At 40.7% G+C, this 22725-nt stretch overlaps 1 protein-coding gene across 9 annotated transcripts in view; it reads left to right on the top strand.

Moving 5' to 3' along the window:
* Positions 1-341: 341 nt before the first annotated feature.
* The window catches only part of tead3b (TEA domain family member 3 b), a 33464-nt gene continuing 11080 nt past the window's right edge, over positions 342-22725 (top strand). For 5 of the 9 annotated variants that reach the window (XM_067586698.1, XM_067586696.1, XM_067586699.1 and 2 more), the window contains exons 1-3: positions 343-516; positions 852-991; positions 15356-15610. In XM_067586698.1, coding sequence (XP_067442799.1) covers positions 15604-15610 — 7 coding nt within the window. In that variant the 5' untranslated portion in view covers positions 343-516; positions 852-991; positions 15356-15603. Of the gene's footprint in view, positions 517-851; positions 992-15355; positions 15611-21661; positions 21812-22725 lie in introns of those variants that run through there. The other 4 variants (XM_067586694.1, XM_067586693.1, XM_067586700.1 and 1 more) reach the window with 3 other exon arrangements.

The following is a 22725-nucleotide window of genomic DNA, read 5'->3' as shown; positions in this document are numbered from 1 at the left end:
GAGGTTTCAGCTTTATTGCCCAGTTTAACACATTTATTAGAGAAGTAATCAAACGTAATAAGTTACGTTACTTTCATTGAGTAATTGAAATAGTTACATTACTCATTACGTTTTTAAAAGGGGAACTAGTAATCCGTGACCCATTACATGTGAAAAGTCCCAATATTGGTGTCAGACTGGTTTTTGGGGCAGGAAGCACTTCCAGTGTGTAGGGGTTTGGGGGGGGTGGGGGGTGGGGGGCGGAGCCTGCAGTGAAGTCACTGCCCCCCCACCCCCCCAGCTTGTTGATTGACGCTCACCAATGGCTCCTCCTTGCAAGTCTTTTTTTCCCTCCCCCTTCGTTTTCCAGTGTAGTGCGTTGATTTCATACCAAAGTCATACTTAACATTCCACTTATACTGTCAAACCTCTGAGAAATATTACGGAAAACAACAAGGCGCCAAATTACAACAAACTTACTAAATTGAGCAGCTGTTCTCATTGAAGAGAAGAAGGTGACTGCCAGAATAAAAAAAGGTAAGTTCTCCACAAATGTTCCCTCTTTCTGTTAAGAGCGCTTTTTTCTGGGGAGTTTTTTCATGCCGCTTGTCTCGGTGAAGTTTTCAGATCATTGTCATTTTTTACATTTTTCCGCGGAGCTCCCTGCGTTGGGAGGGAAGGAAACATTTGCAGATTGATAGTCTATAGTGTTTGACTTTCCCAGTGTGCAGGGATATCTTTGACAGGCTCTGAAACAATAATATTTCCACCGGGAGCCCGCTCATTGACACATACTATTACACAAAAAGAAAAACCTTCTCCTTTGACAGCAAAGAAGTGGGGCCAATATGTTTGTTTCCTGTCTCGCACAGTTCATACCTGGATCCAACACTTCCAGCCTTGTTCCTCAGAGGAATCCAACAGTTATACCTACAGGCGCAGACAGAGACAAACTAAAACCATTTGGAGGAATACACTACTTCAGTCTGCTGTGGACCTCTGCATCCCAAAGGTAAGAGCAGTTCTTGATTTGTCAGACAATGAAGACAAAGCGTTCTATTGGACAAAAAGTGCTTGTTTACACCAAGATACACATACACATTTGTGAAATAATAATCCTTCTTTCAACCAAGACTGATCAGCTGCACATACTTTCTTTTTTAGTTGTCTCTCTGCCAGTCATAATGACACTTTGAACAGCTATTTTCATGACATATTTTGGTTCAAATATCTAAAGTGTGTTTACCAAGACATAAAAATAAATCTTAATTTTAACATTGCTTGCATAATAATTACAATTTTAAATAAGAAAACAAGGCAAAATTTATTTTTAAAAATAAATCTGGGACTACACGTCTGCATACCAAAAAATATTTCTGTTGCATCATTTTAATTTTTATAAATACCAAGAGTCCTCTGTTAGCTGCTCACAAAAAACACTACAAGAAAACATTTTTAAAAAAATACCTACTATGGTCAATTGAGAAGAAATCTCACAAGAAACAAATGCCTGTTATTGCTAACAAACAAAATGTATGTAAACAGAAGTGGGCCTCTGTGAGTGCTCGTCTCAAAATTACGGCACATAGGACAAGTAATGTGTTGATGAATAATCTTATTTTTTCTTTACACTTTATACAACTTTCACTTGACCTTTAATTACCTCATATTATCCTATCCTTATCTGAATCTATCTATCAGATCTTTCTAAGACAGAAACAAACTTTCACTTTCTTTCTTTTGCTTTTTACGTCTCTCTTTCTTGCCGACAAACATGGCATGTGATGCTGATACTCTGCAAAGTCCTACTAAGTACATAATTCATAGGTGAGGATTTGAGATGCATGGATATGTATGCGAGCTAATTGTATAATTATATGAGTGCCACCTCAGGCTACACCTGCTCTCAGTCTGTGTTGTTAGTTCAGCCTGGGTAAACAAGGATTTTTTTTATTTTTTTATTTTTTTTTACAGGGCCAAAAGTTTAAGCTGATTAGAAAATTTAAAAACGGCTTGTTAGCACCTTCTTCATCCTAAATTAGTGCAGTCATAAGAGCTGTGGCGCAGAGTTAAATCACTGCCAGTCAACAGGTTTGACTAAACAACAGAATGCAGTTTGTCAGGTTAGTCACAATGAGCAGAATAACCTGTCTGTCTGTCTTTTACTGTGTTTTTTACCATTCCAACATTCCTTAAAGTTATGAAATGTAATGTATCATTAATATATACTTTATTTTTAAATATTTTCACCAAGCTTGTGAGGCAAAAAAATCTCTGGAGCAGTGCTTGTCTTTTACTGCTCCGTCTTTAATCCATATGACTGTAAATTTAAAATACGACAGGCGTTTGGTGACATATTTAAAGACGGGCAGTGTCTATTTGAGCTACAGTCTGATCTTTTACTGCAACACTGATATAGAGGATGATTAAGATCACTGTGTGTATGTTAGGTCATGGTTGAGAGGTTAAATCTACAGGTTGAGTACTTCTGAAGAGCTACTTTCTACCACTTTCTATTAACATGTGGAAGTGATGTTCTGAAATGAAACGACCAACCAGTACAACCAAACAATGTGTCCTTGGTAAATGAGACATGCCAAGATGCCTAATAATAGATTTCAATGCTGATGGGTAAATCTGGAAAGGATTAAGCATTCTGCTGTTCCGACAGATTCCCTTCATTGTTTTTAGGCAGCATGAATGCATCAGGCCTCCAAACGTACAATGTGGTATTTTTGCCTTGAACATACTTTATATGTCTCAGCCGTTGTGGGTTTAGCATGTACTTGTGTGAGAGTTTAAATGCGAAGGGAAAGTTTTACAACTTCACCCATGTCATGGAGGTCAATTAGATTACTTGGAGTAATATCCCCTTAAAGTGGCCGTTTTCTTTCTTTTTACTCCCCAGCTGTGTTCCTTCAGGCCGATTATCAGAGGGAAGAGTTAATGAGCATGTGTTCTCTTCATGAGGGCAAAAAAAAAAAAAAAAAAAAATCTGTAATCCTCTGATGTTTTTGATTTTTAAAGCATACGTTTAATCAGACATTGTTAAAACACTGTAGGCATTTCAAATAATGACTTTTCTGCTGCTGACTCCAGTGCTGAAGTGCATCCTTTTCTTTGTGCTGCAGTGTGTTTACTTTGGATGCAGGTCTGTTGACCGTTTGTCAGCAGTGGCTTCACCCGTTTGTGTTAAACCCACAGAAGAGCGGCTAATGAGCTTTTGCCCATTTGTGCAGATGTTGGTCGCTTTCTTAGCACCATCCCCAGAAGTAGTCGTCCAAATGGTGGACACTTACCCCTCTGTCAACCCAGATTGGAACAAATACCACTTATGTCTGCGTGGTGAGCACACAGAGGGCCTCAGAGAAAAGCCTGCAGCTCTCAGCAGAAGGGCATTAATGACAATCTGGAATACAATATGCAGTCTGATGCTAACTTGCAGCGGTTTAGTTAAAGACTGTGTTGATGAAGAGCATATTGTGCTACAGTATGAGCTATTTTATTACAACCTAAGGGGAAAAAATGTACAATTTCAAACTTTGCATGCTCCTATCTACCGCCGACAAAATATATCTTAAAATATATACAAGTTCCTACATTCTCAAACTCCCCCTGTAACACAATTTATCATCATTGTATTCCTGTTAATGCACTGCACATGTTTACATATCCTCCAAACCATGAGGTTTTAACAGATAAGCTTTCTGGCCTCCTGTTCGGACCACTCAGGGGAGGAGCCGGGGAGTGGCCTAGAACAGTATAGTCTTTGTGTCAGTTGTCCCCAAGTTGCTTAACGTTTTAGTTGTTCTTTCTCCGGCAACCAACTGTTACGAGTGATGTTCCACATAAATGTTCTCTAAAGGGGAAGAGCTCAAGGGGGGAAGAAATGGCTGTGAGGGTATGTGGGCCAGTGTCTGCGGCTACTCCAGCCTCCATTATAGATAACAGGAGTGTCTCGCTCACACTGGGCCCGTCTGGTGTTTCATAGATGTGTGTGTGTGTGTGTGTGTGTGTGTGTGTGGCCTGTGTGTCGCACTGAAGCTCTAGTGACCCAAGGGCACTCATGTGAAACCCCTTTAATCCCTCTGCTCAGGGTGTTTTGGGTTGGGGGATGATCTCCTTCAACAGCACAGTTATTCATTTTTTGTTGCTCTTATTATAAAAGTACACAGGTGTCCAGTTCAGTTTGAGCATGATCAGGCCTTTATGTGCATACATTAAATGTGCACCAGTGTAACAAGCTTCATCTTTGGTTCATTTATTTATGTCAAACATAGTTTTTCCTTGTGAAAATCCCCTCTATATGGCCCTGATCAAAGCCATAACTGCTTTTAATGCCTTATTCCACGATTTATATGGTTAGATGAGTTATTGGCTGGTGCATTCTGCTGCAAAGTTATGCATGTCTTAAAGGTTTCACAGATTATGGCTTCAAACCGCTCCCCTCACCACAAAATGACCAATTCAGGCTAGAATGGCTTCTCCGCTACGTTCTCTGGAAAATTTCCGATTAAAATGCTGATTCAGGCTGTAAAAGAAAAAAAAAAAGCACTCTGGCGCACTCGCCCCACTTTGTCAGTCTTTCCTTCTTCAGCTGGATTAAGGCTTAATTCTCTGAAAGTGTGACAATTCAAGGTAGACCACATAGCCAGCAGCATCCAGCGTTAAAATAGAACAATGAATGAATGAATCAGGCCCTATCTTATGTTCATGCTCTTGGCCCGACGTGTGATACTCATTTATCCGCCTGAGTCTCTCTGTGAGTCATTCAGGAAACCAGTAACCTCTTCTTACCTCAGAGTGAGTTAGTCTGTTTCCATGTTGTGTGATTTGTTTACAAGAAAACAACAAATAAGAATCAGTTGTGGTGATTTTTACGGTATAATGTTTAAAAAAAATGTATGTCTGACTCCTCCAGCTCGGATCATTTTCACACTGAAAACACGGTTGTTCATTCTTGCGTGCGAGACGTTACTGTGGACATAATTGTTTTTCTTGGGCATGCAGCTGGTATCAAACTGCAAATGTTTGACTTGACAAGGGGTGCATGTGGTGGTGGTGTGTGTGTGTGTGTGTGTTTGTCTCAACTTTTCCCTCTGCCTCTTTTTCTGCCTCTTGCCGTGTGAGCTGTTGGCTGTCCTGCCCTCCTCTCACTCTCAGCTCTGATTGTTTCCTGAGCCCCGTGCCAGATAGGAAGTAGGAGGAAGTTATTGGAGGAGCTGGAGAGAATTTATTAGGGCCAAACACAGACACAGGAGAGGAGGGCAAGGGGAGGGTGGTGACTCTGATTTTTGGAGATGGGGCTCGTGCTTTCATGAGTCTGAGGAAGGCACCAGTGTCGGGAGCGAATGTAGAGCAGACAGGCCGACACTTAAGCCAGCTCATCGCCTTCGATTTATCCCCTAAATAGAAAAATAAATAACACGCTTAAACATGTGCATTTGCTGTGAATGCATCTGTGTGTCAGGAGGAATAAAGGCAGCATTTCCAGTTCTTGTCAGAGAGCAGCTTTCCTGGCCTGGAACCTAAAATGTTTTCTTTATCTGTAATCTGACCTTAGAGAGCAGCTGCTCCTCCTGCCGCCAAGTCCTGTTGTTTCCCCTGTCAAGTGTGTGTTTGTGTGGCTGTTGGTGTGTGTGGAGGGTGGAGGGGTGGTGGGGGCGGGGAGGGGAGGGGGGGGGGGTTCTCACTGCGACAGAGAACACTCACTCTGCATCTGTGAGCACCCTTCAAACTTAACAAGACTTGTGGGTTTCGTGTGGAAGGGTTTTTAGGCTGTGGATTTGTTGTGTATAAATGCAAGTTAGGTTGGAGGTGTGTGTAACTCGCGGCCAAGCAGGGGGGCTTTCTCGCTGCCAGCGGGGGTCCCTTCTTTGCCAATAAGTGTCCCAGCTCTAGCAGCAACTTAACAAAGACTGCATTTTTTAAAGACATGAACAAATCTTGTAGTGTATTAGTTAGCCAACAGATGGAGGTATATATGGAAGGACTTAAACAGAACTGGCTTGATGGCTCAACAGTGGAAGGGACAGATTTAAGGGAAATCTGTTAACAATCTGCTTCGGGACATGAGTCAGTAGAATTGAGTCATGGTGATGGGGGTGTACACGCTCACAGACAGGAGGGGGAGGCTGATTTTGTGTTTGTGTGTGATATGATCTAAAACATTTACTTTGGGAAGAATAAATAATATTCAAACCAAAACACTAACCAAAACATTTTTATTTTATTACTTCACACTTTTTATCTTAAGTCATGCGATGTTTTTGGGCTTTAAAAAAATGTTATTTTATCATACTGACACTTTTATCGTACTGACACAAAAATCATGTGTTAAATATGTTAAACTATTTAAGAATTAGCGCTCATCAGTTTGCACACTGCTTTGTTTTGAGTAGAGATGTAGAATGAAGACAAGATGATGGATGACGCATTTATGAACTGTTTTTGAAAGCACCCAGAAAACATTTATTGTAAATACAGACATAAACAACAACATAGGATCATTTAGTCTGTGACTCCTAATATTTGTACTACGATACAAATAGTACCAGTAAACTGAATCAGAGATCTCTTTACTTTAATTTGCAATGTTTCGACCAACTACAGGTCGTCCTACGTTTTTTGTATCTAGCACCTATCCCACTGAGGTTTTGTGGAGGTGCACATAACTACTACTATTTCACTCCTAATGTTTGTAACAGTTAATGGTTCGTGACCAAGCTCAAAGTGTCTTTCTGTCTCTTCAGTCCGATGGACCAGGTGCATAAAGATGTTGGCCTCTTTAACTGTTGTCATCTGACTTTTTCAGTCCTGATACCGATATCTGGGCTTTGAGTATCGGCTGATTCTGACTACCGATCAGTGTTTAATAAATAAGCTGTATGCTTCACTGTGTAGAAGAAACTGGGATCATTCTTTTCCTAACTTTGTACAACAAAATGTAACAAATGAATACATAGATGATATCTACGTATTTGTTTAGAATTATATAATATAATCATGAATTCATGAGTGAGTGATTCAAGTCATTTGTTCGCAGGGATACACTCACTCATCCTTCGTAAGAGGAATGGGCTGTGTTCAAGACAGCAAATACAGCTTACACAGCTGATTTGGGTTGCTAACATTTACAACCATTCAGCAACATTGGTCTTGGACTGCAATGCAGATATATGACATTATCTAGATTGATATTATACGTGCAGTGCCGCGCGCACGCACACACACACACACAAAACATTACAGTTTTGAAAAGAGGATAGCTATAACGAGTTAAGGATCTGAGTACTTCTTCCAACACTACAGGTTACAGAATCTGATGGATCACCAAACTTGTGTAACAAGGCTCAGCGGTGCCAGATTGACGGTGACATGACAGAGAGAAGAAAGTAATCCTGGAGGGGAAAGTGCCTGAAATTCGCCTGAAGAGCCGAGCTAATGCTAACTGAGCCAGCCATTGCCAAATAATCAAACAGAAACTTGACTTTTCACTTGCTTTGACATAACCACCGTGGTTATAAAGTAAATAGTCAGGCGATTTTGTTAAGTTATACGTTGCCTTGGATTTAATTAGGTGTTTTGCCATTACATTTTAGGCCACACGCGACTGGTTTTCTCTTTGCAAGATTAGCTACAATAGCCGGTCTTATTGAGGCTACACCAGCTCCTCGGGACAGCTGATATTTACTAAATATAGTGTTTAAAACAACTTCACATCGGCTGGTACTAGTGTTATAAGTTAGCGCACACTTTGTACTGTCTAAGCCTTGTGCTTCACTATGCTGAAACAACAGCAGCAACCCGGCCTCAGTGGGAGAGAGGCATCTAATGGAACCACAGACCCTGCTGGTGTGTCTTCCTTTCTATAAAATAGATCGGCCAAGATTAGCCCAATTGTCACGATACCCAATCCAGCTATTTGAGTCAGTATTGGACCGATATCTGATATCTGTATGGGATCGGTGCATCCCTTCACCAGAGTTCAAAAACCCTGAGAACTGGCCTGAGAAAATGCAGTTGTCCATCTGTTGTGTTGCCCTCTGGTATTTACAGTATTTTTAATGAGTAACATCAAAAAGGTCATGTCTTTATGTGTCTAGCTCAGGCCACCTTGGCATCATTACAATAAAGTTTCTCTGACTGTTGTATGCTCCTGTTGAGATTCAGTTGCTTTAGGAAACTTCAGTTGAAGTGTGGGAACTTTTTAGCAGAATTTCAGGATCAAACAAGTAATGTGTGTGTGTGAAATTAACAGCAGATGCGTAAACGTTTTAACTGGATAAAGTCAGAAACTTGCAGGCATATACAGTATACTTGACAATGTTGTACGTCACTTACTATACACTTTTGTGACTGCATGGCTCTCATGGTGGGATGTTTAGTCTCTGTGAAAATGTATTTCTATGATCCATCGTATTTGGTGTTAAGCGTCAGACAAATGTTCTTTTCCCACCAGTGGTCAGGAGAAGAGATGTTGCCAACAGGCCATAAAAATTGGAGACATGACAGAATCATTTTGACTCAAGGTCTTGTCTCAGTGTGGACTTTGAATTCCACCGCGTAAGTAGAAATCCATCTGGTTGGTACATCTGAGACCATCAAGATGATCTCATGTTCAGTGGAAGATAAAATTGAGGGATAAAAACTGGCAATGTAAAAAAACAAAAACAGTTAGCTCTGCTTTCTCAGATTGAATAGGTGTTATTATGCCTACTCCTAAATGTCAAGCCATCCATTTGTTTTCAAGGAAACACACAAGCTCTGTTTGTTTTCCTGGCTGTAGGTGTTTGTAAGATATTTCTTACATTCTGTGGCACACTTAAACAAAATGTCTGTGAAGGAATCCCTTTCCTAATTTAGGCTGTGCCGACAGCTTTCCTCCGTGTGACCCAGCAGCCTGAGAGTGACTCAGTAGAATTACTGGAATTCATTGGGACATTTCACCGCACACAATCCTGTCTAGAAAGAAGAAAGGAAACGCAGTGCGGTGCCAATAAACTCTGGTTGGTTCATAGATGGAGCTGGAGCAGAGATAAGCCGATTGCTGAAAACAGACTGCAATGTGATCGCTCCGTTCAGGGCTGAGAAAATGGGAAGAGGGATTCTGGTGCATGAATGGTGCCGTTTGAATGAACGTGCGAGGCGCATAGCTTTGCAGCGTTATTTACATTCCTGCTGCACATTGGAATTCTGTAGCATGTTGGTCTCAGAGTCCCATGGCCTGACTCCCAGAAAGTGGGAGGGGAGGTGTGCCCATGATTTTTGTGTTAAATGTGAGCGCAGTGTGTCATTCAATCATGAGCTTCTCTGTAATAAACACTCCAATCTGGCAACCCCCTGAAGGAGTCACACACACACAGCTTTTTGCTTGGGACTGTTTGTATTTTGAATTATCTGTAACCGGTTTTATGTACAGTATTGTATTGTATGCGTTCATGTGTGCGAGGTCTATTTGCAGTTTATTTAGTTGTGTGAGTCATTACTGCTGTGCACTTTCTCACCCAGACTTGGCTCAAAGGGATATTATAGTGTGTTGGTAACAGCTGTTCTAATATAATCAATATGTTGATTACAACAGATTTTTATTTCAAATGACGCACTGGCAGTAAATCATGTTGGAAAACTGAATCCCAGAGGTCTTCATCTGGTTTGTGAAACTGTCTCTGTAACTTTATATATCACTCACTTTCATCATGAAGTCATGACTATTGTCCTGATTTAAATCCTTTGACTCCAGTAGAGGATGTGTTGAAAAACGGCTCCACTGACAATGCCCTTCCTCTAGTCAGTGCCCTAAGCGTCACGAAGCGGGAGCGTGTTCAGTGCTGATGTTGCATTCCAGCTGGAACAATCCCACTGTTTTCCAGACCCCAAAGTGGACGCCTAAATTGGACAACACCCCCCCCCCCCCCACCACCACCACCACAACCCCCCAAATACCCCCCTCCCCTCCTCCCCCATACACACCCCCTTTCCCCCTCAGCTCTCCAACCAACCAACCAACCCAACCACCACCCACTCCTCCCATACACGCATCCCCTGGTCTCCTGTCCTTATTTGGGTAGAGACGTTCTGAGCGCTGGGTGGAGTGGGGGGAGGTAGAGGGGGAGAGGGAGGGCGTTGGGTTGACACAAGGGAGGCAGGAGGAGAAACAGTGAGCACTCGCAGCCCTTTCTTAATAAGGACATGTCTGGAATTCAGGCCCCTCTCTCAGTGAAGAGCCTCTCTTTCGCAGCACCTCACTTGAACACACTCTTGTGAGCTCTTGGAGCTCCATCGAGGTCGTCAGATCTGCATGTTACACTGAGCGGTGTTTTGCTGCTCTTCACAGCTCGCAGTGCGGAGGAGGGTTTGCGGTGTTTTCTCTGCTATAATTGGAGATAAACAATAGAGTGGCCGCCCCTTCCTCCCTCCCTCCTTCACTGTGCCACTAGTCTTTGATTATTGCCCTGGCTTTACTGAAGCTGTTGCCCCACAGCACCTGTGCATTCATTAATGAAATACTTTGGGCTGCCTGACCACACCACACACCAGACCACACAAACAGCATCTGCTTTACTCAAGGCTTAGACAGAAATGTGTATTTAAAGGTTGCACAGTGTTGATGCCACTGGCTCTTTGTGCCTACAAATGTTTTAGTTTTTAATTCGTACCACCATACAGGCTGCTGACAACAAGACTAAAATAATGGCACAACATGCTACCATACATGTTGAGACAAATGCATAATGTGTTCTCTTTGTTTTATTTTCTTCAGCTCTTTAAATTTAAAGTTGAATTACATTTCCTTTAGGTCTGCAATTAACAATTATTCAGCCCATCCTCACAAGAAAAACAACAGTATAGGTCTAAATTTCAGGCTGGCAAAAACAATCTATAGTTATGTTTACACCATCTAGCAGCTGTAGTAATTATGACCCGGGGAAGTGACGCAGTTCAGATGACGTCAGTATAAACTGACTTGATAAGATGATTCTTGCCTTGTTAGGAGGAGGCGGGTTGGGTGGATGGCTACATAGTTAGATAGCAAAAAGTGGACTTTGCTGCAGGAGAGCACTGTTCGCTTCCCGTTTCCAGCTGCGAGTGTCATGTTTCCAACCGCGACATTTTCTTAAAACCCATAATGTCATGGTGTTTACTGTTGCCATGACGACAAAGGTTGCGTAACTTTAAGGAAGTATAAGCCACATTTTAACCCAAACCATGATCTTTCCCTAACCCTAACCAAGTGGTTTTTGTGCCTAAAACCTAACCAGACCTTCACCACAGCGTTGTCACACCATAAAACATCATTATTTTTTAACAGTGTTTTTTAATGGTTTTTGGAAAGGGGCATATACTGTATGTGGTTTGGTCCCCATTCACCCTATAGAGGTGGGAGAGAGAAACAGAGAGAGAGAAAACACTTATATATGTTGTTTTGGGAGTCATTGGAAATAGACCTATTCTGTTGTTTTGGTATGAGGACGAGTTGATTATTTTCTACTAACGATTAATCTGCCGATTGTTTTCTTGATTAGTCGTTTTGTGGATAAAGTATCAGAGAATAATGAAACATGCTTTTCACAAATTACAGTTTCCCAAAGCCAAAAGTGATGTATTTGAATTACTTTTTTGTGTCCAACTATCAGTCCAAAATACAAAGATATTCAAACAAACAAACAAACAAAAGCATTCAGAAAATCCCTACATTTGAGGAAAATTTTAGCCATTTTTGCTTGAAAATGAACTCAAACCATTAATAGTACTATAAAATTATATTAATAGTAGTAATTAGTTGTATTAATAGTGACTTTTTTTGTTGATAGACTAATTGATTTGTCAACCATTTGTTGCAGCTCTATCTCCATTTATTTTTTTATTTACTTAAATATATCTTACTCCACATTTCTTTCTGTTATTCTCGTTGGGATTTGTATTAAATTTTAAGCATTAATTAGCAGGTTGACAGGACAGAATATCATTAAACTAGCCCCAACCCTACTTGTATGTAGTTAGCAATGACTGGGAGCCCACAGCGTCATCTGTGAGGACTGAGATGGATCACTTGAGCTGCCGATGAGTGCTCAGTTTCAGTGTTGAGTTTTAACAGCATGACCCTGTTGCAAAGGGGTCCGCCATAACCAATAGCCTCTCAGCTAAAATTAGCAGCTTGACTTGTGGATATTTGTCAAACTCTCATTTGGGTTCAGTGACGTCCATAAATTTCATGTTGTATGTTGCGTGTGGTAGAAAATCATTCCAGGAACAGTATTACTGATCTCCTCGCCTTTGATCTCTTGTAATTCCTTCTAAATGATGAGATGAAGGGAAAGGAGGTATCACTAATCCTCTACCTCTGCTTCTTCACCAGTTTGTAGTTCTTGGGTGATTTGGTGTAACTGCAGTGATTATAAAGTGTGTATCTTTCTGAATACTGGGAGGGAGAGACTAAGGGAGATTATATTATATGAACATATAGCTTTGGTGTAATTATACCGCGAAGACTCACACAAGCGAGGAGTTCTGTGGCTTTGATGATAGACTCACATAGATATTTTCATTTTTTCACATTCTTCAATATCACTGATCATCACTAGCAGTAAAGCTACTAGTGCAATTGCTTGGTTTGTTTTCATGTTACAAGAACCAACAAAACAAAACTGTTTCTAACTGCAAAAAACTCTCAGAAATGGTAGAAATTAAAAAATATGGATAGAAAAAACTACTTGAAACACACAGTCCATGATATGTTTTTAACATTCTAACATGTAAATGCTAAATATTTGCATAATTTAATCATTGAAATTCTCCCACATTGTGGCGTTCTCTGTATTTATCCATTATACTTTATTTTTGTCAGCATCTGCAGAATTGCTAAAGTAGAAACACAAGCATCCTGGGAGTATCATGGGTTACCTCATAGACTTCCATTTCAGAAACAATACAATGCTGAAAAGGCAGCTTGAAAAATACTTAAGATCTTTGCCTGCAGTCAGCCATGAGCCAACCACATTGGGACACAGTTCCCAGACCACAAGAATTCTTTGAGGCCAGTGCTGATTAGTGAGGTCTTTAAACTTCATTTTATGGAATATCTTGAATTCATTTGGCCATTTCAGAGAAATAAAATCTAGGAAATTATAGTAATAATTACGGTTAGCATTGTTTATCCATGCAAATTTAATGACTGCAATAAAGAAAATGTCAAAGGAAGCCAAAGTAGTGGCCTATGGATAGATTACATTTTGTATTCAATGTGCTTTACACGAACCTCACACATTTCTGGGGCTTTTATGCAGCTACTGTAATTATTCCACATATTTAAACTTCTAAAGAAAAAAAAGTAGAAGATTAAGTGAAACTGCTAGTTAACACTTTTAAAATTAGGTTGTAGGCATAACTGAATTGAATTGAATCGAGTCCAGGGCGCTTTAGTAACTTTTTTTCACCATCATCCCATAACCGTCCCGAAATACAATCTAAGCCGTCCCGAAATGAACCGGAGTGGACCGTCCCAAATTTAAAATCTTTATTTTTCTACATTATCAATAGTTAAAATCATTCAAAGTGACCTTAACATAAAACATCATACAAATGATTAGATGATCAATCATCAACCTTTTTATTTAAATTCATCTGAAAAGATTAGAGACTAAATCAGTCATACGACAGAAGACTAGCACAGCGAGGAAAACAGATGAAATAAAAACTGCTGTCAAGGAGAAAAATCTGTGATAAATCATTTTAATTGTCCTCTCTGTCTTAAGTGTACAAAGTTAAGTTTGAGCCCTGATTGAGTCCCTGCTCCACGTACTGATTCTGCAGTCATCCATTGGAAATTTGCTTGCTTAAATTTAATCATCAATTCAGAATAAGGAAACAATGGAGACCTGTTTGCCTACCAGTTAACACAGTTCCAAGTGTGACTGTGTGGTGGTAACACTGTTCCAGACGTTATGAAACTTGTTCATCCAGCACAAACGCCAAAAGGGATGTTCAGGCTTCCGCGTTCCTGCTCCACCTGGCTGATTGCCTCCACACATGAATGCCACAAAAATAATGGGTTGATAGATAAAACGATGGCTTGTAATTTAATGTTAGACGTAATCAATTATGTCAATTATGTCACATGACCTGCAGTTCCAACTGTGGCCACTGGACTATTGGATAATTTAGAGTAATTTTGGCAACAAAACTGAGGTCAAAGTCAATAAACAATCTCAAATAAAGCTACAAATAACCTTATATTGACTGACGTTTCTAGTATTGCAAGACCTGTATCCAGCAGTTGTACACATTATGGTGAAGTGTCTTTATTAGAAAAAAAATATTGATTTACAGATGATTACAGCACACATGTTACTTGTTGGTGATTGTTTTCCCATTGGATAAACAATGTATATATTAAACATTTGGGCTGGTGATATTCTATATTCTGTTATTGTCAACAAATTCCACGAAAAGACCAACCCAAACATTTTCTGAGTTTGTCTCTCAATACTTTCAGACTTTCCTACTCTGTGTGTGTCACTCAAACCCAAACACATGCATTCCCACTAAATACATAAATCCTTAAAAACAGGTTATAAACATGTGGTTTCATTTTTAAAGAAAACTAAATAATTTTCTAAAACCGCTGGGTACTGTAGTTTTTAGCAAATGTTACTCAAACAGGAGGAAATGGTGCATATGTTGGGGACTTTTTTCAGCCACAAATTTTGTGAAATTTGGCCCTAATGAATATTTATAGTGTATATGAGATTGACTCAAAGTAACTACCGTGCCCACATTCACATAATGAAGAAACATGTCACATGTCACTTGAAAAATGTGGCTGATAAATATATTTTTAAAAGATTTTTGGACAACAATGGAGGTCTATGGTGCAGAGGAATAAGATATGTCAGGCTTTTGATGAGCAGCCAGTACTTAGTTGCATCAACTCATTGAAAATGGAATGTAAAAACTTTTTTTACTTAAGCCATCACATTGTCCTCGTTGTTCTTAGATTTTTTGTGAATGTTTCTTATTTAATGTGTGGTGATGTACTTTTGGATATCAAGATTTTGTTGTTTCACTTTTATGTTGTATTTCTTGTGTTTTCATCTTTTAACATCTTGACATTAAGCCTTGGATTTGTGTTTTATGTCTGCAATCCATAAATAAATAAATCACATCATATTGTGGATTTTGGTCTTTTTATGAGATTTGTTAAAAGACAGAAAAACATAAAATATCACCAAACTTATCATTTAAATTGCTGTCGGGGTAAAAAAGGCTGAACACTGTTTGGGTTTCATGGGTTGTTGAACTCTGATTAAGTTGTAAAATTTGAATTTAAAAAAAAAGTTAAAAACAACTAAACAACTTGTATCTTTTTTTTCCACAGATTTCCTACAGATCCTTTGATATTGGGGCTCGGGGTCGGGCCCAGGGGGAGCCGCCACCATTGCGTCCAACGATTGGAGTGCCAACGGTAGCCCAGAAGATGGGCTGGACGGGGACAACGAGGACAAGACCATCGACGGGGACGCCGAGGGCGTGTGGAGCCCAGACATTGAGCAGAGCTTCCAAGAAGCCCTCGCCATCTACCCTCCCTGTGGCAGGAGGAAAATCATCCTGTCAGACGAGGGAAAGATGTATGGTGAGTACACTGGATAACAGCCAGAGTAACAAAAGAACAACAATTATATGGAAATCAGTTCCATAATGAATGTACAAAAATGAGAAAACCATCCATTCCACAGAGATTTGTGGCTGAGAGAAAACAAACATCCACCAAAGTGTCCTAAAAAGAAATGAGAAAAATACTTTTCTTCCTCTTACGCTCATTTCACAGCTTTGACACAGAGGTGAATGTTTTCTTTCCACCCAGAACTCTCGTTAACAAGTCTGTACCTGTTGTGCTGTGACCCAGGGGCAGGTTCTTCCAGTCGCACCGGCACTCTTAGAGCTGGTTATTGCTGTCCTGAAAGCATCTCAGCTCCTCTCCCTTTGATTTACACCTGTCTTTTCCCTCAGAGTGTTTTTTCTATACAGCCTGTTTTTATGCCTACTGTTTTATGAGCTCGTCTCTTCCTCACTACACGTTCAGTCACAAAACCTGCTCTTTGTTTTTATCGCAGAACGTCATGCGCTTGTTCTCCCCGCACCGGTATCGCTGGGAGAGTTTTGCCTGTAGGTGACTAGTTGGAGCCGGTTTCTGAGGAAGTGTTGCGTTTGATCCTGGATGGTTCTATTAAATTAGCAGTAATTAGCACAGCGTGAATCGAGACTTGGGAACAAAAACATCATATTGGCACGCTGTTCTGTCGAAGATTTTAAACATCCATATGGTTTCGGAATAGTTATGCTGTTTCCTGCAGTGTGTTCATTAAATTGCAGGTGTTGAGCTCTTAATGTCTTGAAAAGCTCCAGATGGATTTGTTGGCAAGTCCTCTGGTAGACTCACCGACATCCAGGTGTAGGAAATTGAATGCATTTGTCTTTCATTATTCTGATCCCTCACTTTCTCATTCCTATTGTTGAGACAGCGCATGCCCTCCTAATTAGATTGAACATTTGAGGTTGGAAATTTTGCTGAACAGTGATAAACTTTGATTGACAGGAAGTGCACTGCACTCTTTACTGTTGTACTTGGCCCTGTCCTCAACAAACCTCTCTCTGGTTTTGTAAAATTATGTTATTTTCACCATCGTAATTCATCTCCCTCAAGCCATTCTTTGTAAGACTTCCTTGCCCTTTAATTATTGTCCATCATGTCTCAAAAACGTGAAATTGATTCCGGCTTCAATGCAACCATAAAAACCATCAATCATTGCCACCAAAGTCTCAGACAGACTGTGTGTTTTAGAAGCATTAGTGTTTGTTTTTAAAGCACTGTTTTTGGGTGGCTTTTCTGTGCTTGACGTCAGATGGGATTCTTTTGGCATGATTCACCAAAGATGGAATCTCATCCTCTCGTTCGTCAGGCAGATTTGGATATTCATGGCCAAGCACATACCTGAGATAACTCAGACACTGTTGCAGCTTCTGTTGCTCCTTTGATCCTGTCTTAAGGAACAAAGTAGTGGATAAACACTGAATCACTTAAATAGTTAACAGAAAATTAATGAAAAACAATCTTTTGATCAATAGATGAATAATGGAAGTCATTTGTGTAGCAAAAATGTTAAACATTTGCTGGTTCCAGCTTCTCAAATATGAGGATTCGCTGCTTTTCTCTGTTTTATATCATTGCAAATGGAATATTTTTGGCGTTTTTTGGCTGTTGTTTGGCAGTTGGATAAAACAAGCAATTTGAAGACATTGCCTATGTCTCTAAAATATCATAGTGGCCGTTTTCATTATTTTCTTACTGAACAATCAATTAATTCTTTAGGACAAGGGATTGACAGATTAATTTATAATTCATATGAAAATTATAATTAGTTGAACTATAACAGAAAAAAGAAGTTAATATGGACTTAGATGTTGGATATCTATTACCAGTTAACTTTTCTGATTAATACAATCCATTTTAATTGAATGTAATCCAAACAGGCTTGAAGGAAATATGCTTGATTATAACAGTATATAGTAGTAAATATATTCTGCAGATTTACACAACCATTTTACAGTGTGCTATTAGTTTGAGTTTTGTGTACAGACTTTTACCTAAATAACTCTTCAGTCCTATTTAGCAGGGCAGTGTTGTGTCCCAGGCTCCATGCATTTGTCATGAGAACGTCAACAAAGAGGCCAGCCGTGCACAGACCTGGCCCCCTTAGCAGCAAACTGTCAGGACCCCTTTTAGAGGCTTGTTTTTTTCTAGGGCACTAAACACCCTCTCCATTTACAATAAGTCATCTGAGGCGCTGCTGGCAGAGCCAAGGCATGCCCCAGAAGAAGCCCTCTCACAAGGTGATTACGTCAGACACCTAAAAGCTGCCCTGACGTGAGGTTAGGGGAATGTTAACGATTGCACTGTATGTGATACTGTCTACCTTGCAGTCTCAGACTTGCAGTGGCCTCCAAAAGCAGGCAAGTCATCCCTGCCATTGGGAATTCCAGATTTTCTGCCAGGATTTTTATTTATTTTTTTCATTTGGTGGGAAACCTTTGCAAATTTCCATTGTCTTAGCAAGAAGACTGCTATATACTGTACATGTGTATTCTCAAAAGTGTCTAGACTTCCCAGTAGCATTGCCAGTCATTTACGTAGCTCAGGGGTGACAAAAAGTTCGAAGGAGCACAACACTCAGTTTAATAAGTCCCACATGTTATTAATCACTCCAGTTGTTTCTGAACATGAAAAACAAAGGATCTGGACTCTAGTTTGTGATGTAAGCTGACTGTAAAACTTGTACCTGTGTCGATTGCTATATATTATGATACTTGTATCTTTTTAAATGTGTAAAATCTACCATGATGATCAGGAAATTATCCTATGTAGCAGTATGACAAGGACATATTGGGAAAGTTGCTTATTCACTTTCTTGCTGAGAGTTAGATGAGAAGATTGATACCACTCTCCTACCTATCCATTCAATACACAGCTGGAATCTGTAGCTGGTTAGCTTAGCTTAGCATAAAGACTGGAATCTAGCCTGGCTCTGTCCGTAGGGAAAAACAACTATTTGTGGTTTTCCAGGTTTTGGACAGATTGAAGTCATCGCGCCCGGCAAATAACCCCCCATAAAACCACGACTTGACGTTTTTACACTTTGGTTTATATACCAATTTTAAAAAAACAAGATGTAACACGTTTATCAGGCAGATTTTGAATATAGCCAGGCTAGCTGTTTCCCCTATTACTAGTCTTTGTGCTAAGCTAAGCTAACTGTGTAGTCTTATGTTAAACTGACAGATACTGTGTGAGAGTGGTATCAACTCTCTTATCTAACTCTCTGCAAGAAAGACAATAAGTGTATTTCCCCAAATGTCAAACTATACTTTCAATTTTCCACTCATATTCATTCCAAGAGAAATTAAAACATAATGTCCCAGGTAAAATTCAGTGGTAGGCATATTATCAGCAAAAGAATAGTGATGGCTCAGAGACATTTGCTTTCAGTAGAATTAAATAGTTGGCACATTTTACTTTGCAGGTTCAGAGGAGGTATGCTCAGAAGATGCGTGTGTGTGTGTTAAAAAAATGTTACCTGTCTTGTTTTGCTTTGGGGCTGTGCTGACATGTTGTTCACCTGCGTTTTCTGGCCTCGACAGGTGTGTTAAACCCCAAGCACACACCTCTCTCTCTCTCAGCCCTGCAGCTGTCACTCCTGCAATGCACTCTGGGTACAGAAAAAAAGGGAAGATTTAAGCGCTGGAGGGAGGCTTATGTCTGTTCTGACCTTTTGAAGGCCACATTAGGAATTAGCAGCAGGTCCACTGCATGCACAAAGTCGTGAGAAAGATGTGTGTAAAGGTATAAGAGGAGGTGCTGAGTGGCCCGTAATGATGACTGAGCAGGCCTGGTGCTTCCCTGTCAGCCCCCTCGCTGAGATGTTAGGAATGTTTTCAGTCATGGCTGAGCAGTATGTTAGCAATTTAGGATTACCTCAATGTTATGAGAAGGGAGGAGGGGAGAGAATATGGGTGGAGAAAGGGTTCAGGAGAGAGAAAGAGCGGTAGAGACAGAGAGGGAGGGGGAAGGTACAGGGAGTGAAGAGAGATTACCTTTTTGCTCACTATCTTAGCGTGGAAGTGGAAAATTCCAGCGGTCATGTAGTAAAAGAAAAAAGATAGGTGTGTCCTGTCAGGGAAGAGGTTAAGAATGGCAGCCTACAGCGATGTGAGTGGGTGTTGAGCAATCAGCAAGGGAATCATGAGGAGCTCCAAAAAAAGGGGGTAGAGAGATGGAAAAACAGTGAGTGTGGGGAAATAAGAAGTAGAAGACAAATGAGGCTGCGCATGCGATTGTACGAGTGCGCGTCTGTGTGTATGCACCTGTCATGTTCTCCTGTTGTGTGGACCAACCTTTTTACCATATCCCTGCCCCCTCACTATGTCAAGTCTGAGCAGACCTTGGCTGTCATGGCTGCAGCTACTACTGACAACTTCACGATTATGTCCTTGATATTTTTTTCTGTTGGGATTTGAGAGAGAAATGTGGCTAATCAACTAATAAAACCAGTCCCACTGGGTCACTGTCTAGGAATAAGCAGGAAGAAGCACTACTTATACATAAAATTTGCATGTGCAGCCTCTGCTTTACAATCCTGGGAAATGTAATATTCTATATCAGGTTGTGATTTTGTTTTATCCTAAGTGAATGACGTCCAGATTCAGGTTTTGCTTTTAAGCCATACACACCCGGTTGATCCAGAGCCTATTGACTGAGCCTGGGGATGAATAAAGGTCTCTTGAGTGATTATGTTAGCCCTCAAAATGCTTTCAATGCTATTGATTTAAAAATTTGATGCAAGGGTGTGAGTTGGAGGATGAAGGATTTGGGACTCATGACCTCAGTGCTTCTAAAATCATCTGCTGTGGCTCTGTGAGCTGCACAACTCCTTTTTTGCACTGAAGTAAAATCTACTGGTAGGCTAATGCTATATTGTTTAGGGGTGTAACAGTTAATACAAATCAAGGCACTATTCAGTATGTTGCAGTGGTATAATGATCCAATTTGTCTTTTTCCATACAGCAGAAGAAAGTTGTGCCTGAGAACGAGAATCATTATAACATCCAACTATATAAAAAAGTTTATATGAAACTTTGAAATCAAACACTGGAGTTATTTGCTTGACCCGCTTCAAAGTGGCGTCTCTGCAACAAACTGTACATCACATGAGAACAAACGCAGTGATTTAAAATATCACAAAACCAACCAGATGTTGTGGAGAAACTGGAGATATCGTCTTAGCTCACAACCACAGAACTGCACTGTTCAACAGATGAACAAAACATGTGGTAAACTTTTTGATTTACCACACAATACCAAGCCATCACTGTGCTCATCACTTTTACAATGCATGTTAGACAAAAAAGTATTTGGTCTGCTTTTTTAATATGATTTCCATGATCATTTAAATTGTAAATAATAGATTTAGCTTGATTTTACTGAGCCACAGCTCAGAGAGTCAGAGTCTGAAAGTCTGCTGTGAATTTCTGTACAGTGCTGAGGCCGTCTCACCATTGTCGTTCTGTGAGAGGTACTGCAGTTCTTATCTTGCCTCCAGAGCTCTGTTATGAGATATCTGTGAAATTCATAGCAGAACGCTGTGGTTGGGACGACATAATGTTTTTCCCTCTCTGCCCTTCAGCTGAAGAGATTGAGAGTGACAGTTGGGCGGGGGTCAAGCTGGCATTGTTCTTTCTCTGCCATCCTCTGCTGGGATGGTCGGCAGCAGGTGCTGCTGTCCGTTGAGTGCAGGGTCACACAGTGGTGTTGTTTTGGGAAAAGGGGCTGCTCTGCTGCCAGGTGGCAGTTGTTGGCAGAGACAGTTATGGCTTTGTGTTTCCTCCAAGAGTTACAGCATCAGCTGCCCCTTTTGCCCCCCTAACCGACAACCCCCTACCCCAACCTAATGGCCCTCACCCCGGCTCTAACCCCTGCTTCTCCCAGAGTTGGAAGTGCATAGGAGCATGTGTGTGTTCGCCCGAGCTCTGGCTGTGTTCGCAGGCCCAGGCCAATCAGATTGGCTAGCACAGATGTGTCAGGCTTAGAGGAATGTTAGGAATGCGGAGGCGCTGGAGCGGGCGTGTCCATCCTTGGCCTGGGGCAGAAGGGGAGGGGCTACCTCAGTATCGGCAGACAGTTCTGCTCTGCTTTGCTCTGCTGGCCGACCGCCGGGCTGACTGGTTGGAGAGTACAGTGAGTGCTGCGAGACTGCTGGAGATGGCCTGCAGTACTTTTATGGTAATTGCAATAACCAGTGCCTTCTGGAGGCCAAGTGCTAAAGAGTGTGTGAAAAAACAGGACTTGCGAGTTTCTCCTGTCATTATGTGTCTGGATACTCTGAAAGCTGTTTAACCGACAGACTTCCTAGACACATAGTCTGTAGTGTGTGTCTGTGTGTGTTTACACACATCCTTACCAGTTTTTGTTGGTGTAAATTTCTGTCAGCAAGTTTAGAAGAGTTTAGGTCATTATTCATAATGATACAGTGGTTTAACCTCTCCCTTTGGCCCAATTTTCAGCCACAGGAACCCAGTAAGCGTGACTTGGCAAGGAAACAGAGTGAAAAAGATGGACTGATTTTCCCCCGGGAAAACATAATAATGCTTTTTGCACTTCTCATACACCAAAGAGCATTTTTGCTTGAATTCAACTGCTCTTTGCTGAAAAAGGCAGTGCCCCTTAAAGCACATGCCTAGCACTGAATGTAAAGAGGACCATGAAAGCCCAGAATAGAAGCCTGTTCTCTGCACAACCTGTTTGTGCAGAATGTCGAGAGTGGATGTTATGTCATGAAAAACATGGTTCTGTTTTCTAAGCACTCTCTATAATTAGGCTACAGGACCATGTGAGAAGACAATAAGGAGGTGTGAAACAAGCTAATGAAAACATTGGGGTAAAACATAAACCTTTTAATCCCCAGATTATCTCAAATAAGACATGTAACATTTAAATAAAGGTCTCTTATAGGAAACAGAGGTGTTATTTTGACCCGTGACCCATGACAAAAGTGTGTTTGCCCTGTGTCTGAGTAGCTCTGGGAAAGGTCACGCTGCTCTGTTTTTTGACATGAAATGTGTATTCAAAGTATAACTAGAGTGCCACCTTCTGTCCAATGTAGGGTATTATTTTATTACATGTATTCTTGTGTCTTT

This window comes from Thunnus thynnus, chromosome 4 (genome assembly GCF_963924715.1).
Source record: "Thunnus thynnus chromosome 4, fThuThy2.1, whole genome shotgun sequence".
Lineage (NCBI taxonomy): Eukaryota > Metazoa > Chordata > Actinopteri > Scombriformes > Scombridae > Thunnus > Thunnus thynnus.
This window is presented reverse-complemented; position numbering and strand designations above follow the sequence as displayed.